General features: G+C 42.6%; 1 protein-coding gene across 5 annotated transcripts in view; it reads left to right on the forward strand.

Moving 5' to 3' along the window:
* Nucleotides 1–14,907, forward strand: part of LOC121291659 (hepatocyte cell adhesion molecule-like) — a 65,545-nt gene that overhangs the window by 29,912 nt on the left and 20,726 nt on the right. For 2 of the 5 annotated variants that reach the window (XM_041213144.1, XM_041213149.1), the window contains 2 exons: nt 3,224–3,303; nt 11,170–11,656. In XM_041213144.1, the coding sequence (XP_041069078.1) occupies nt 3,224–3,303; nt 11,170–11,256 (167 nt within the window). In that variant the 3' untranslated portion in view covers nt 11,257–11,656. Of the gene's footprint in view, nt 1–3,223; nt 3,304–6,105; nt 6,321–11,169; nt 11,657–14,907 lie in introns of those variants that run through there. The other 3 variants (XM_041213148.1, XM_041213145.1, XM_041213147.1) reach the window with 2 other exon arrangements.

Raw genomic sequence — 14,907 nt, forward strand, 5'->3', positions numbered from 1 at the left:
ACGAGAAAATTCTAAGCTATTTTATAATGCTCCTCATCACATAGAAAACAAAGCATTTGCACCCTCTCTGTTAGCAGGCTAAATACACCTTTCTTCTTAGTAATTTCTCTGAAGCTGATCAGCTCTAGACTTCCCTGATTTAACTTCTTAGCTCAACAGGAGGCTAAAAACTTGGTCTCCAATCTCCCCCCGGTTTTTCTATCTGGGGATTGGCCAGATCGGCTGCCAATTGATTCCACGTTGGATAAATGTTTCAACGACTAATCAATCTTCTGGTCAGCATTCTCATAAGGACTCTGATGCATATTCTTCCCGGGGTTCCATTTTTGCCTGAGTTTAAAAAAAAACGCTGGAGTCTTTGGAACTTAACCTACCAATGCTGAATCTGACTTTCAAATATGGAAGAAACACCATAATTTGAACCATAATGAAATGTGACGAATGGGGATGGGCTGTAAGTGCTGGTCTTGCCAGTGATGCCCGCATGGCGAGAATGAAATTTTTTTTTTAAAAAAAAGAAAAAGAATTTACTGACAGATTTGGCCCTTTCATCAAGAGAAATTTAAATGTGCAATACTATCTCCCCAATTCAATGCTGTTATTTTTCTCTTCAAAATTGGAGAGGTGTAAATCAGCCCCTTCCTGTTGCCATTCAGGGTGAGAATGTGGTCACTTAAGAGTTGCTTCAGAACCTTGCAGATGTTCTTCTTGCTGCTTTTTCATATGTCTAGGAAAACCTTGATGAGAGGGCCAACTCTGTCAGTAAATTCTTTTGTTTTAAAAAAAAAACTTCACTCTTGCCATGTGGGCATCACTGGCAAGACCAGCATTTATAGCCCATCCCCATTTGTCCTTGAGAAGATGGTGAGCTGTTCAAGTCAATGTAGCGAAGGTGCTCCCACAATGCTGTTACATAGGGAGGAGCGGGCTGGGCAGTAATTTCCAGGATTTTGCGCAAGCAATCATGAAAGAATGGCGAAACAGAAACAATAAAAGGACAGATAAGAACCCTCTGATCCATCCAGCCCGTCCTGTAAAAAACGTGTCCAAGTCATGATAGTAAGTAACTAAAAAGAGGAACTTGCAGGCAGTGGTGTTCCCACTTGTTCCAAGCAATCAGAGTCAAAGGCTGATGAGCCAGTGATTGAATGCGTCTGTGAGGGAATGGAGGAGCCAGAAGCAAAGACTCTGAAATTCCAAGTGCTCGAGGAAACAAGCCATTAAATGGAAAAGGTTCAGAGTGGTTGTTTCCGCTGACAGCCAAAATAATTCAGGAGGTGAGTTACTCGCCACAGAATTCATAGCCTCTGACCGGCTCTTGTAGCCACAGTATTTATATGGCTAGTCCAGTTCAATTTTTGGTCAATGGCAACTCCCAGGATGATAGTGGGGGATACAGTGATGCTAATGTCATTGAACGTCATGGGCGATGGTTGGATTCTTTCTTCTTGGAAATGGTCTTTTTGATATAGACATGGACTGCTTCAGTATTTGAGGAGCCATGAATGGTGCTGAACATGTGCACTCACCAATGAATATCCCCACCTCTGACTTTATGATGGAGGGTAGGTCATTGATGAAGCAGCTGAAGATGATTGGGTCTCAGACACTACCCTGAGGAACTCCTGCAACAATGTCCTGGGAACTGAGCTGATTGACCTTAAACAAAAACAACCATCTTCCTTTAGTGTTAGGTACGACTCCAACCAGCGGAGAATTTGCCTCCTGCTTCACATTGATTTTAATTTTGCTAGGGCTCCTTGTTGCTGCACTCGGTCAAATGCTGCCTTGATCTCAAGGGCAGTCATTCTCAGTTCAGCTCTTTTGTCCTGACCTTCTTTGAGCCAGTTCTGTCATGGTCTCAACATCATATCTCTGCTTTTAATTTGTTTGTAACTCATCAATCTGACAAACCACACTCTGTGCATTCACGTACATGCATATTAACCCTAATTTAAACATTCTTACTTTCTCCCTTTCTCTGGCCCTAGCTAGTAACTTATTATTCCTTACTTTTTCTCCTCATCTCTGTCTTAAGTGGGTGACCCCTTATTTTTAAACTGTGGCCCCTAGTTCTAGATTCTCCCACAAGAGGAAAGATCCTCTCCACATCCACTTTGTCAAGACCCTTCAGGATCTTTTTGTTTCAATTAAGTCACCTCTTACTCTTCTAAACTCCAGCGCTTACAAGTGTAGCCCGTCCAACCTTTCTTCATTAAGACAACCCTCCAATTCCAGATTTTAGTCAAGTAAACTTCTCTGAACTGCTTCCAACTCATTTACATCCTTCCTTAAATAAGGAGACCAATACTATAGTTCTCCACACGTGGTCTCACCAATGCCCTGTACAACTGAAGCATAACCCCCCTTACTTTTGTATTCAATTCCCTTCGCAATAGACGATAATATTCTATTAGCTTTCCTAATTACTTGCTGTAAGTACATACTAGCCTTTTGCAATTCATGCACTAAGACACCCGGATCCCTCTGCGTATCAGAACTCTGCAATCTCTCACCATTTAGCCTGTCCACAATCTACAAGGCACAAGTCAGGAGTGTGATGGAATACTCTCACTTGCTTAGATGTGTGCAGCTCCAACAACACTCAAGAAGCTTGACAACATGCAGGACAAAGCAGCCCACTTGATTGGCACCACATCCACAAACATTCACTCCCTCCACTACCGAAGCACAGTGGCAGAATTGTGTATCATCTACAAGATGCATTGCAGGAATTCACCAAGGCTCCTTGGACAGCACTTTCCAAAGCCATGGTCATTACCACCTAGAAGGACAAGGGCAGCGGATAAATGGGAAAACCACCACCTGGAATAATCCCTCCAAGCCACTCACCATCATGACTTGGAAATATATCGCCGTTCCTTCACTGTCATTGGATCAAAATCCTGGAACTCCCTTCCTAACAGCACAGTGGGTGTACATGGACTGCAGTAGTTCAAGAAGCCAGCTCACCATCACCTTCTCAAGGGGAATTAGGGATGGTCAATAAATGCTTGCCTAGCCAGCGATGCCCAAATCTTAAGATGCCCGTGCCCACTCCCGACCAGCCTGCCCAACATGGGGAAAGTTCTCCCCTATGGACTGATGTCCTGATCGGCTATTTATTGAGAACCTTTGCTCACTTAATTTTCTCTTCAATACAACTCATTGTATTTGTATGTTGACCGCCAACTCATTGTATTTGTATGTTGACCACCAACAGGTAAAAAAAGCTGTGAACAGAGAACTAGAACTCCATCTCAAATCCCCGATGTAAAAGATTCTGACAAGCATGAATATATTGTAAGTATTGGTATCAAATACAGGTGACAAGTTAGAAATGCAGCTGGTGCTCTAAACCTTTAATAAATAGACAAATCTGTAGCTTCCACACATCATTGTAGTCAGAAATGAAAATACTGTTTTATTTTTGTTTTGCTGTTCAAATGTAATTTTTAGGGAGAATAGGGATGTGCTTCAGTATTAAGTAAAATATATGCATGTCCAGAGTGGGTTGTTTCACCCTAGTGATACACAAAGGGATTATTTTTCCTAAGCTACGCTTTGTTTAATATTTTAATAGGGCAATAAAAAGTAAATCTCTACTTGTAGGCAAAATGTACAACATTAAATTAATATTCCAGAGTGATGTCAGTTAAAATTTTATAACCAATTTGCCTTTATCTAATTACAATAAATGCACTCTTGAAAAGAGGCTAAAATTAGAAAACAGGGGAAATACTGGAAGTGCTGCATTCATAGAAAGCATTTAAATTGCTGTCACAAATGCCAAATATTACTGCATAGTGCATAATAAAAATGTTTATTAAAACTAGACAATTTTAAGGTTTATAATACAAACTTGAATGATAAAACTCGTTGCCATAAAAGTATAATATTTTTCATAATATTTTTCTGGTTTATTGTGAAGTAGGTTTATAGTGGTAAGTATAGTTAAGTCTATCTGTGTGAGAGTTAGTTATATTTGGAGTCAAGTAGACTGCAAGTTTAAATCATCACAAGAAGCTAGCTGCTTGACATGCTAATGAATAAACATGGATGCTGGCTTAGCATGTAAGGTGTGAAGGGAATTTGCATTTTTAAATAAATGAAGGGATATTTCGATTTCAAAGCAATCTCAGTCTGTTTACAACTAGCCAGATAAGCAAGGCTAAGGAATGTGTTTATTTTTCCCACATGTTCATGGCAATATTGGCAACATGGAAGTTTTATATTATTAAGAAGATACAGAAAAGAGAGAAACATAATGTAAAGGAGAATGAGAGGCAAGGTGGAAGGAGAAGGCCATGTAAGATTTAACAGGAGTGTGTGAAATAGCCTGAATGAAGCCTCCAGCATTTGTACATAAGTCAGCTATCTACTGAAGCTGGAGAAAAGCTTTGTGGAATGTACCTTTGCTAAGATGGTCTGGAGAAAGATGCAGTGGTTTTTGTCAAGGTTCATCCCGAGCAGTTCTGTGACACAGGACTCTGTGCTCTATGGGCTGTTCCCAGGGGGACACACCGAGACAAACATCAACTGCAGCTGGAGGATCATCAATACTCTTTGGCCTGCCTGAAATTTGTTGGTCTTCCAGTGCAAAGAGTTGTCCCCGAATGAATGTTGCAGACTGGCACATTCCAAGGTGCTGAGGGACGCACTAAAGCTTGGGGCAGCTGCCGCAAAGGCGCAATGGGGAAAGGTCACTGTCTAAGACCTTTCTGCCACAGTGCGCCGAGGGACTGGGAATTCCATAGGCCTCTCAGACTGTATGTAGTGAATACTAAATGTATCATAATTGCATTGAAGCACCTCAGAGTGCAGCATGATTTATGTCGATAACTCCAATATTATTGCACTGTCTGACTGACTGTAATGATCATATTGAAATGCCTGTAATATTCATTGATTGAAGGGGGGGGAAGGGCTAAAAATCAAATACAATAGACAAAGAGATGGCTTTTGATAAACCCGAAGTCATAGTCTGGACCAGATAAGAAACAAGGACTGTGTGCATACATTGAATAGCAATGGATAATGTAATCATGTACGAGTATTTCGAAGATAATAGGATAGACCAAACTAAGTATATGTAAAAAATGCTTGGGTCCTGCAACAAGGCTAAGAAACATGTACACATCGAAGATAATAGGATAGACAAAACTAGTTATGTGTTTGAATGAATAGGATAGACGAAACTAATTGTGTGTGTAAATGAGATGTATACATTGATCATTGGTGCCTGCAAATAAGGTAAGATAAGGGAAAAATATAACTGGAAGGAAATGTAACCACTCGGGGAGCTTGTACCCATCTTGCCCATCTTGTATGGATACAGTCTCCCCTGCATATGCCTGAATAAAACCGGTGAAAGACCCTTGAGTCTCCTGTGGTCGCTGCGGGATCGGAGGGCTCGTGAACTCCCTTTCGGTATTGAAGCACCTCGTGATCCATGTGTAAAAGTTGAATCTGATTGCACTTTTTGTGATGGCCATTTAGAAATATTTTGCAATGTTCTTTCAGATATTTTATGAATAGAGTATGTTTTTCCAAAAAAAAAATAGCCTTAATGAAGTCTCCAGCATTTGTGCCTAAGTATCCTGTCTACCAAAACTGAAGAGAGAGGAAAGCCTTTTGGAATTCCATTCTCCAGGGTATTGTGTTAACTTGCTGAGTTTGTTTTAAATCTAAAATCTATTGGGGACCTTTGCCTTAAAGGGGGGAGGGGGTGTAACTGGGAGTCAGATTAATCAGGAATTTTTGGAATTATTATTATAGTAGTAATTGTAGTCTAATGTATATGCTTAATTTTTTATTTTAATATTTTAATTTATTTTTAAGATCTCTAACGGTCATGGTGGACTTATTACTTTTGAATTCAGTACATGCATCTCGTAATAAATACAAATTGCAAAACCGTTGTGATAGCGTGACCAAGTTTCCCTCATGGATTTGACCTTCCTGGCACACAGCATCTGCCATGTCATAACACTTGTTCATGTCTAAAAAGAAAGGAAAAAAATCAATTGAAAGCTTCTTTTAAAGAGGCAAATCAAATGGATATTGTCAAGTGTGATGAACTGTTACTTTCTTCATTTTTCATAGATGGTAAACAAAAGTGAATCTTTACGTTACTTAGACAAAATACTGCAGGTGCTGGAAGTCTGAAATGAAAACAGAAAACATTGGAAATACTCAACACATCAGGCAGCATCTGTGGAGAGAAACAGGGTTAACAACTCAAGTTGAGATTGTTTAACAGGGCCCAAGCCAGTTAATGAAGTCAAAACAAGAACCTTTCCTTGCTGAGAGAGCTTTCTGACTTTGTCCAGTGTCAACACCCCTCACACACACATAGTGTCCCACTATGGGGGGGGCGGGGGGGAACACAAGTAGAGCCAGTGATAGGTGAAGATAGCCAAAAGATGTCACAGACAAAAGGACATAGAGGTTTTGAAGGTGGTGTTATTATCTAAGGAATGTGCTAATTAAGGGTAGAAAGCAGGACAAGCAAGGTACAGATAGCCCTAGTGGGGGTGGGGTGAAGGAATCGAAAAAGGCTAAAAGGTAGAGATAAAACAATGGATGGAAATACATTGAAAAATAATGGAAATAGGTGGGAAAAGAAAAATCTATATAAATTATTGGAAAAAAAGTGGGGGCATTGGAAAGGGGGTGGGGACAGATCTAAAATGGTTGAACTCAATATTCAATGGAAGGCTGTAAAGTGCTTAGTCGGAAGATGAGGTGCTCTCCGATGCTGAACGTTCAGTGCTCAGCAAAGGACTTAGTTTTATACCCTTACGCCCTCATCTCAATGAATTTCGGGCTCGGCATAATGCTGAACTCTTCTTCTGCCGCCTTCGTCTCCGTGCTCACTTCTTTGGGCAGGAGTCCTCTCCCCGTTCAATGGATCCTTTTACCTGCCTCCAATATTCTCCCCTCCATCTGGACCCCTCCCTCTGGATCCTTACCTTCTCTTCATTTTTTCATTGAGAACTGTTGGTGTGACATTAGTCGTCTCAATTTCTCTGCTCCTCTCACCCACTCTCACCTGTCTCACTCTGAACTTGCTGCACTCCGTTCTCTCAGGTCCAAACCTAACATTGTCATCAAACTCATTGACAAGGGTGGTGCTGTTGTTGTTTCGCACACTGACTTCTACCTCGCAGAGGCTGAGCGTCAACTCGCAGACACTTCCTCCTACCTCCCCCTGGACCATGACCCTACCATTGAACATCAAGCCATTGTTTCCAGGACTGTTACTGACCTCCTCTCCTCTGGAGATCTTCCTTCCACAGCTTCCAACCTGATAGTCTCCCAACCTTGGACAGCCTGCTTCAACCTTCTACCCAAAATCCACAAACAGAACTGTCCCAGCAGACCGATCATGTCAGCCTATTCCTGCCCCATGGAACTCATTTCTTGCTATCTTGAGTCCATTCTCTCTCTCCTTGTCCAGTCCCTTCCCACCTACATCTGTGATTCCTCTGACACCGTACATCATATCAACAATTTCCAGTTCCCTGGCCCCAACCGCCTCCTCTTCACCAATCCCTCTATACCTCCATCCCCCTCCGGGATGGTCTGATGGCTCTCCGCTTTTTCCTTGAACAGAGACCCGAACAATCCCCATCCACCACTACTCTCCTCCGTCTGGCTGAACTTGTTCTCACACTGAACAATTTCTCCTTCAACTCCTCTCACTTCCTCCAAATAAAAGCTGTGGCTATGGGTACCCGCATGGGCCCCAGCTATGCCTGTCTCTTTATGGGGTATGTGGAACATTCCTTGTTCCAGTCCTACTCCAGCCCCCTCCCACAACTCTTTCTCTGATACATCGATGATTACTTCGGTGCTGCTTCGTGCTCTTGTCTGGACCTGGAAAAATTTATTAATGTTGCTTCCAATTTCCACCCTTCCATCATTTTCACATGGTCCATCTCTGACACTTCCCTTCCCTTCCTTGACCTCTCTGTCCGAACTTCTGGTGATAGACTGTTCCCCAATATTCATTACAAGCCTACTGACTCCCACAGCTACCTTGAGTACAGCTCCTCACACCCCGCTTCCTGTAAGGACTCCATCCCATTCTCTCAGTTCCTTTGCCTCCATTGCATCTGTTTTGATGATGCCATTTTCAAAAACAGTTCCTCTGACAGGTCTTCCTTCTTCCTTTACCGAGGTTTTCCACCCACAGTGGTTGACAGGGCCCTCAACCGTATCCGGCCCATCTCCCGCGCATCTGCCCTCACACCTTCCTCTCCCTCCCAGAACAATGATAGGGTCCCCCTTGTCCTCACTTATCACCCCACCAGCCTCCACATTCAAAGGATCATCCTCTGCCATTTCCGCCAAGTCCAGCATGATGCCACCACCAAACATATATTCCCCTCACCCCATCCCCCCTGCGGCATTCCGCAGGGATTGTTCCCTCCGAGACAGCCTGGTCCACTCCTCCATCACCCCCTACTCCTCAACCCCCTCCCATGGCACCTTCCCATGCAACCGCAGAAGGTGCAACACCTGCCCCTTCACTTCCCCTCTCCTCACCGTCCAAGGGCCCAAGCACTCCTTTCAAGTGAAGCAGCATTTCGCTTGCACTTCCCTCAATTTAGTCTACTGCATTCGTTGCTTCCAATGCGGTTTCCTCTACATTGGAGAGACCAAACACACACTGGGTGACTGCTTTGCAGAACACCTTCGTACTGTCCACAAGCATTACCCAGACCTCCCTGTCACTTGCTATTTCAACACTCCACCCTGCTCTCATGCCCACATGTCCGTCCTTGGCCTGCTGCATTGTTCCAGTGAAGCTCAATGCAAACTGGAGGAACAGCACCTCATCTTCTGACTAGGCACTTCACAACCTTCCGGACTGAATATTGAGTTCAACAATTTTAGATCTGTCCCCACCCCCTTTCCAATGCCCCTCCTTTTTTTCTGATAATTTATATAGATTTTTCTTTTCCCCCCTATTTCCATTATTTTTAAATCTATTTCCATCCATTGTTTTATCTCTACCTTTTAGCCTTTATCGATTCCTTCACCCCACCCCCACTAGGGCTCTCTGTACCTTGCTTGTCCTGCTTTCTACCCTTAATTAGCACATTCCTTAAATAATATCACCACCTTCAACATCTTTTTGTCTGTGACACTTTTTGGCTATCTCCACCTAATCACTGGCTCTACTTGTCCCACCAACACCACCCCCCCCCCCCCCACCCTCTAAACCAGCTTATATTTCACCTCTCTTCTATTTTTACTTAGTTCTGTTTAAGGGTCATTCGGACTCGAAACGTTAACTGTGCTCCCCTCCGCAGATGCTGTCAGACCTGCTGAGTTTTTCCAGGTATTTTTGTTTTTGTTTTGGATTTCCAGCATCTGCAGTTTTTTTGCTTTTATTTTAGTGTCCCAGCTATCCCCTATTTATATGTGTTTAACTACCCATCACCTCTTTCACATAATGTAATTGAAAAGATGTTGACAGATTCCCTGCTTTCTTTAATTGAAAACTTTTGAAAACACAACAATTTTTCAAACTAATTGAAAATAAACAAGAATTTTTTTTCATCTTCTATGTCTCACACTATGGTACAACCAATCATTAATAGATCCCATATTCCCCCCCCCCCCCCTTTAAAGAAAAGTTTTTTCTTTGCTTTGTAATTGTTTATACATGGTAATCAAAGAAAATATTGGTTTTCAATATCCTTATTATAACACAAGGCATTCCTCTTCCAGTACTTATAATAGTTCCTTGGAGCAACCACCTCTCTTCGTAAAACATTCTGACAGTTGGGTGACTTGCAACCACCTATTTTATTTTGGAAATCTCTCTTCTTTCTAATATTTCCTTTATGCTAGCAAGATCAATCTTCAACCCATATCAAAACGGTCTCGAAATGCTTCCATCCTCCATCTTTTGCATTACTGCTGAAGGTCCCATTGGTGCCATCAATGTGGCTGGCAATGAATGCTTCCCAAAAAGCGCCAGAAGGGTATCTTCTGAGAAGCTAACTCCAGTCAAGAGCCTATTCATGTTCAATGCTTTAGCACAATCCAACAATTTGAAAGCAAGCTCTGAATTAGGGATCTCCAAGTAAAATTTCTGTAATCTTGCGTATAACCTGTTAAATTAAGTGATATATTCTTCTATGGAATAACTGTCCATCCTGCTAACTTAATCAAAGTCTGCCTATGTCTCATATGCATTTAACAGATCAGCTTTCTTATAAATTTTGCCCTCAAATTTTAAGAGGTTATCCAAACCTTACTTGGTGTCCAGGTGATGAGCTTCTAGCTCCAAAAATACTTGCACCTACTCCTGCTTCTGTTGGGAAGCAAAGGTGCCAAGGCCATACCTTGCTTTATCTTTGGTAAGGATGTAACCCACATCCATATATCTGCTTCATTCTTCCATTCATCATAACGTTCAGTTTCACAGAACAACAGCGGAAAATCATACCCTGATACTTTACACTTGGTTTCAGTCATTCTTCAACAAAGTAGCTCCAATTACAATCTTCTGCCTGAAAAAGTACCTTGGTTTCCATACTTCACCTTTAGACCAACATTTCCCTGCTACCAGTGTTTAACAGGGCCCGAGCCGGTTGGTGAAGTCAAATCTAAGACTAAGTCAAAACTAGAGCCTTTCCTTGATGAGAGAGTTTATTGACTCTGTTCAGTGTCAACACTCCACACATATACCCAGTACTTCAGCTATCTCCCATTTATAAGTGTTCAAATATCCATCATCTGTTTCGCTTAATAATGTAAATGACATTAACAAACCTTAGTAATGTAATTTGATAAGACACTGACAGGGATAATCTGTCATCAGAACTGTGGAAAGATAGAAATACAATAAGTTTTGAGCAAGTGAAAGAAAGGGGAAGGAAGAGCAAAAGGGGAAGGTCTGTGACAATGTAATGGGATGAGAGATTAAATGACAAAAGATTCCAAGATACAAAGGCCCAAAGCAGTGAAGAAGAGTCATTGATTTGAAACGTTCAGTGGAATTTTACGGCCCCCATCATGACAGGCAGGGCAGGAAAATGCAGCGAGCCATTCAAAAGTCCATTGACTTCGGGAGGGAACCAGAAAATCCCACCCGGTGGGTGGGGTGGGGCGTAAAATTATGCCAGTGAACTCTGTTTCTCTCCACAGATGCTGCCAGACCTGCTGAGTGTTTCCAGCATTTTCATTTTTATTACAAAGGAGTGGGGAGTGATGAAGGGGAAAGTAAAGAAATAAAAAAATGATCCTGATGAAGAGTGATTGACTGGATAGCCCCCATCTGAATGCAAAGTAAAGGAAGAAAGAAGGAAACAAGAAAAAAAAAAGCGAACCACCAGAAAGAAAAATCATGAAACAACATGAAGGCAGAGGTTATGATCTAAAATTGTTGAATACAACATTGATGAATCCAGAGGGCTTTAGAGTGCCAAATCAAAAGATGAGGTGCTGCTCCAGTGTGCAGGGATCTTCACTGGAACACTGTCACAGGTCATGGGCAGAGAGGTCAGAGTGTAAGCAAGTAGGAGAATTGAATTGACAAGTGACAGGAAGCTCTTGGCCATCCTCGCGGACTGAACAGAGGAGCTCCACAAATCGGTCGCCCGGTCTTGTGTTTGGTGTCCAAAGGAGATCACATTGCGAGCAGCAAATGTAGTATACTAAATTAAAAGATGTATACGTAAATTGCTTTTTCACTTGAAAGGAATGTTTGGAGCCCTGAATGGTGAGAAGGGAGGAGATAAAAGGGCAGGTGTCGCGCCTAAGATAAAAACAAAATGCTGCAGATGCTGGAAATCTGAAATAAAAACAGAAAACACTGGAAAAACTCAGCAGGTCTGGCAGCATCTGTGGAAAGAGCTCTGAAGAAGAGTCATATGTACTCAAAACGTTGTCTCTCTCCTCTTCTCTTTCTTCTCTCTCCTCTTCTCTTTCTTCTCTCTCCTCTTCTCTCTCCTCTCCTCTCCTCTTCTCTCCTCTCCTCTTCTCTTTCTTCTCTTCGTCGCTTCTCTTTTCGTCGCTTCTCTTTTCGTCGCTTCTCTTCTCTTCGTCACTTCTCTTCTCTTCGTCGCTTCTCTTCTCTTCGTCGCTTCTCTTCTCTTCGTCGCTTCTCTTCTCTTTGTCGCTTCTCTTTTTTTCACGTCGCTTCTCTTCTCTTTTTCGCGTCGCTTCTCTTTTCTTCCTCTCTGTCTCCAGGTGCTGCCAGACCTGAGTTTTTCCAGCTTTTTCTGTTTTTATTTCACATGTTGCTTCGCCTGTGCTTGTGTGAAAAGTGCCATTGGAAAGGGAACAGATGTTGAAAGTGACTGAGGAGTAGACCAGGGCATCTTAGAGGGAACAGTCCCCTCAGAATGCAGAATGGGGAGGACAGAGGAAGATCTGTTTTGTGGTGGCATCACACTGGAGATGACAGAAATGGAGGAGACTGGTGGGGTGGAAGCTGAGGCTAAGGAAATCATATGGTTCTGGGAGCAAGGAGAAAGGGTGAGAGCAGAAGTGTACAAAATAGATCAAACGTGTGAAAGGCCGTGTCAACCATGCTGGGAGGAATCCTCGGTTAAGAACAAGGAAGACATCAGAAGCACTAGTATGGAAAGTTGCATCATCTGAACAGATGTGACAGAGATGGAGAAACTGGGAGAATGGAATCGAATCCTTAAGGAAGCTGGGTGTGAGCATGAGTAGTCAAAAGTAGCTGTGGTAGTGCATATTAACTAATAGCTTATCCCCAGGAACAGAGGCCAAGAAATCAAGGAAGGGAAGGGATGGGTCAGTGATGCACAATGTGAAGGTGAGAGAAAGGTGTAAATTGGAAACAAAGACAACAAACTTCCAGTTCAGGGGGAGAGCAGGAAGAGGCACTGATACAGTCGTCAACGTACCAGAAAAAGGTGGGGGAGGGAGCATGAGTAGGAATGGAGCAAAGAATGTTCCACATATCCCACAAAAGGGCAGGCATGGTTAGGACCCATGCAGATTTCCGTAGAAGATGTTACTATTTGGAGGAAGTGAGTGGGGTTGAGAGAAAAGTAATCCATGTGAGAACAAGTTCAACCAGGTGGAAAAGGTTGATTAAGGGCTGAGACTGGTTGAACCTCCATTCAAGGAAGAAGAGGACCATCCTGGTGGGCAATGGAGGATTAGAGAGATTGGACATCCTTGGTGAAAAGAAAACAGTAAAGGTCAGGAAAATAGAAACTGTTGAAGTGACATAGGACATCAGTAGAGTCATGGGTGTAGGTAGGAAGAGACTGGACAAGGTGGGGAAAAAAGATAGTCAGGATAGGATAGGAAGAAATAAGTTCACCTGGACAGAAACTGGCTGAACCAATGGGTTTGCTGGGGTAGTGCTGTTTGCTGACATTTTAACATTTTTTTTTTATCTTCTGATGATCCATCCAATGACGAGCTGCCATGAGTCTGGGATTACCGTTTTCAGTGGAGATCTGGGTTAAACTGAGGAAAACCGTTTCCGGTGAGGAAATTCCCTTAAATTAGCGATCACTGTTCCCAATGAAGAACTGCCTTACACCCTGGAGCACTGCTATAATTTGAGGAACTATCATAAAGTCAGAGATTTTACACCTGTAAATGGCACTATCCCCTCGTGAGGCAGAATTTTCCCCTCATGAGGCAGAATTTCCTGAGACTTTGTGCAATTTGTGGGACCTCACACTGCAGGTGGCAAATCAGAAAATAGCTGCAATGCCTTTGGAGTTTGTATCCATTAACATCATGAAGCCCCAAGAAAAAGGGGAATAAAAATTTTACCTTTTAAATCAGCAGTCAAGGCTTAGGGCCTTCTGTGCATGTATCAGCCAAAGAATGGCCACACATGCAGAGTTCTTTATTTTCATGTTTTCACTCTTCAGTGCATGCGCCGGCCGGAGATAGGTTGCACACATGCAGTGCCTAGACTTTCACGTCTTCAGGCCGGGAAAAAGCCCTGAGTACGCGCACAGTTCATTTTCGTATCTACTTCCGCTGGAAACCAGTCCTGTGCGCCTGCGCAGAAGGAAAGAAGGGGGGAAAAGTGAAAAGGCGTGAAAGTCAGGCAAGCTGAAGAGGAGTGCCGCTCGGGGCAAGGTGTCCCAGGGAGCAGAGAACAGGAAGGGAACAGGGAGAAGGTTCAAAACAAAGAAGAATTGAGCAGAAACAGGTCCCAGTAGACAGTCCTAGGTAAAAGACAGGAAACAGAGATTGTAAATAGATCCTGTTGAGAGGAAGGAGCAGAGTGATTGGTTCTGAGTTAAAGAGAGAAAGCTGCCGGGAGAAGACTTGAAGCAAAGTGCACTTGAGGGAAGCCAGAGGACCCGAGGTGGACTGATAAAGGTTGGTGACTCCATACTGTGGGCCTTTGGAGTTGTGGTGTTCTGCTTGGCACGGCCGCAGATCCAAAAGTGCGCTTGGAAAGGGAAGCTTGAGTGTACGCAGAGATCCAGGCGAAAGTATAAGGTAGATATTGTAAATTGTATTATACTTAAGAATTTATATGTATCTGTAAAGGCCTAAGGAAGTGTGTGAGTTGAATCATTCACTGATGTTTGTATTGAAATCTTTGCAAATTTTTTATTTGTTGTCATATAGTTCATTTTTTCTTATATAATAAATGTTTTAATCTTTGTGTTAAAAGCGTAGTGGTGGTTTTCTGTGAATGTGTTCAGTAACTGTCCTCTACAGTTTCTAAAAAAATATTGAAGTTAGGATCTGTCAAGCCTGGTTTCGCTCTGGGATCTGACTTGTCCAGTAGTAACGCCAGCTTGGATCATAATTTTTAATTTCTTCTTTCCAAGGCACTTTTATAAGGTCATAAGAAATAGAAGCAGGAGTAGGCCATTCAATCCATACAGCCTGCTTCTCCATTCAATAAGATCATGGCTGATCTGATTG

This window comes from Carcharodon carcharias, chromosome 19, assembly GCF_017639515.1.
Source record: "Carcharodon carcharias isolate sCarCar2 chromosome 19, sCarCar2.pri, whole genome shotgun sequence".
NCBI classification, from domain to species: Eukaryota; Metazoa; Chordata; class Chondrichthyes; order Lamniformes; family Lamnidae; genus Carcharodon; species Carcharodon carcharias.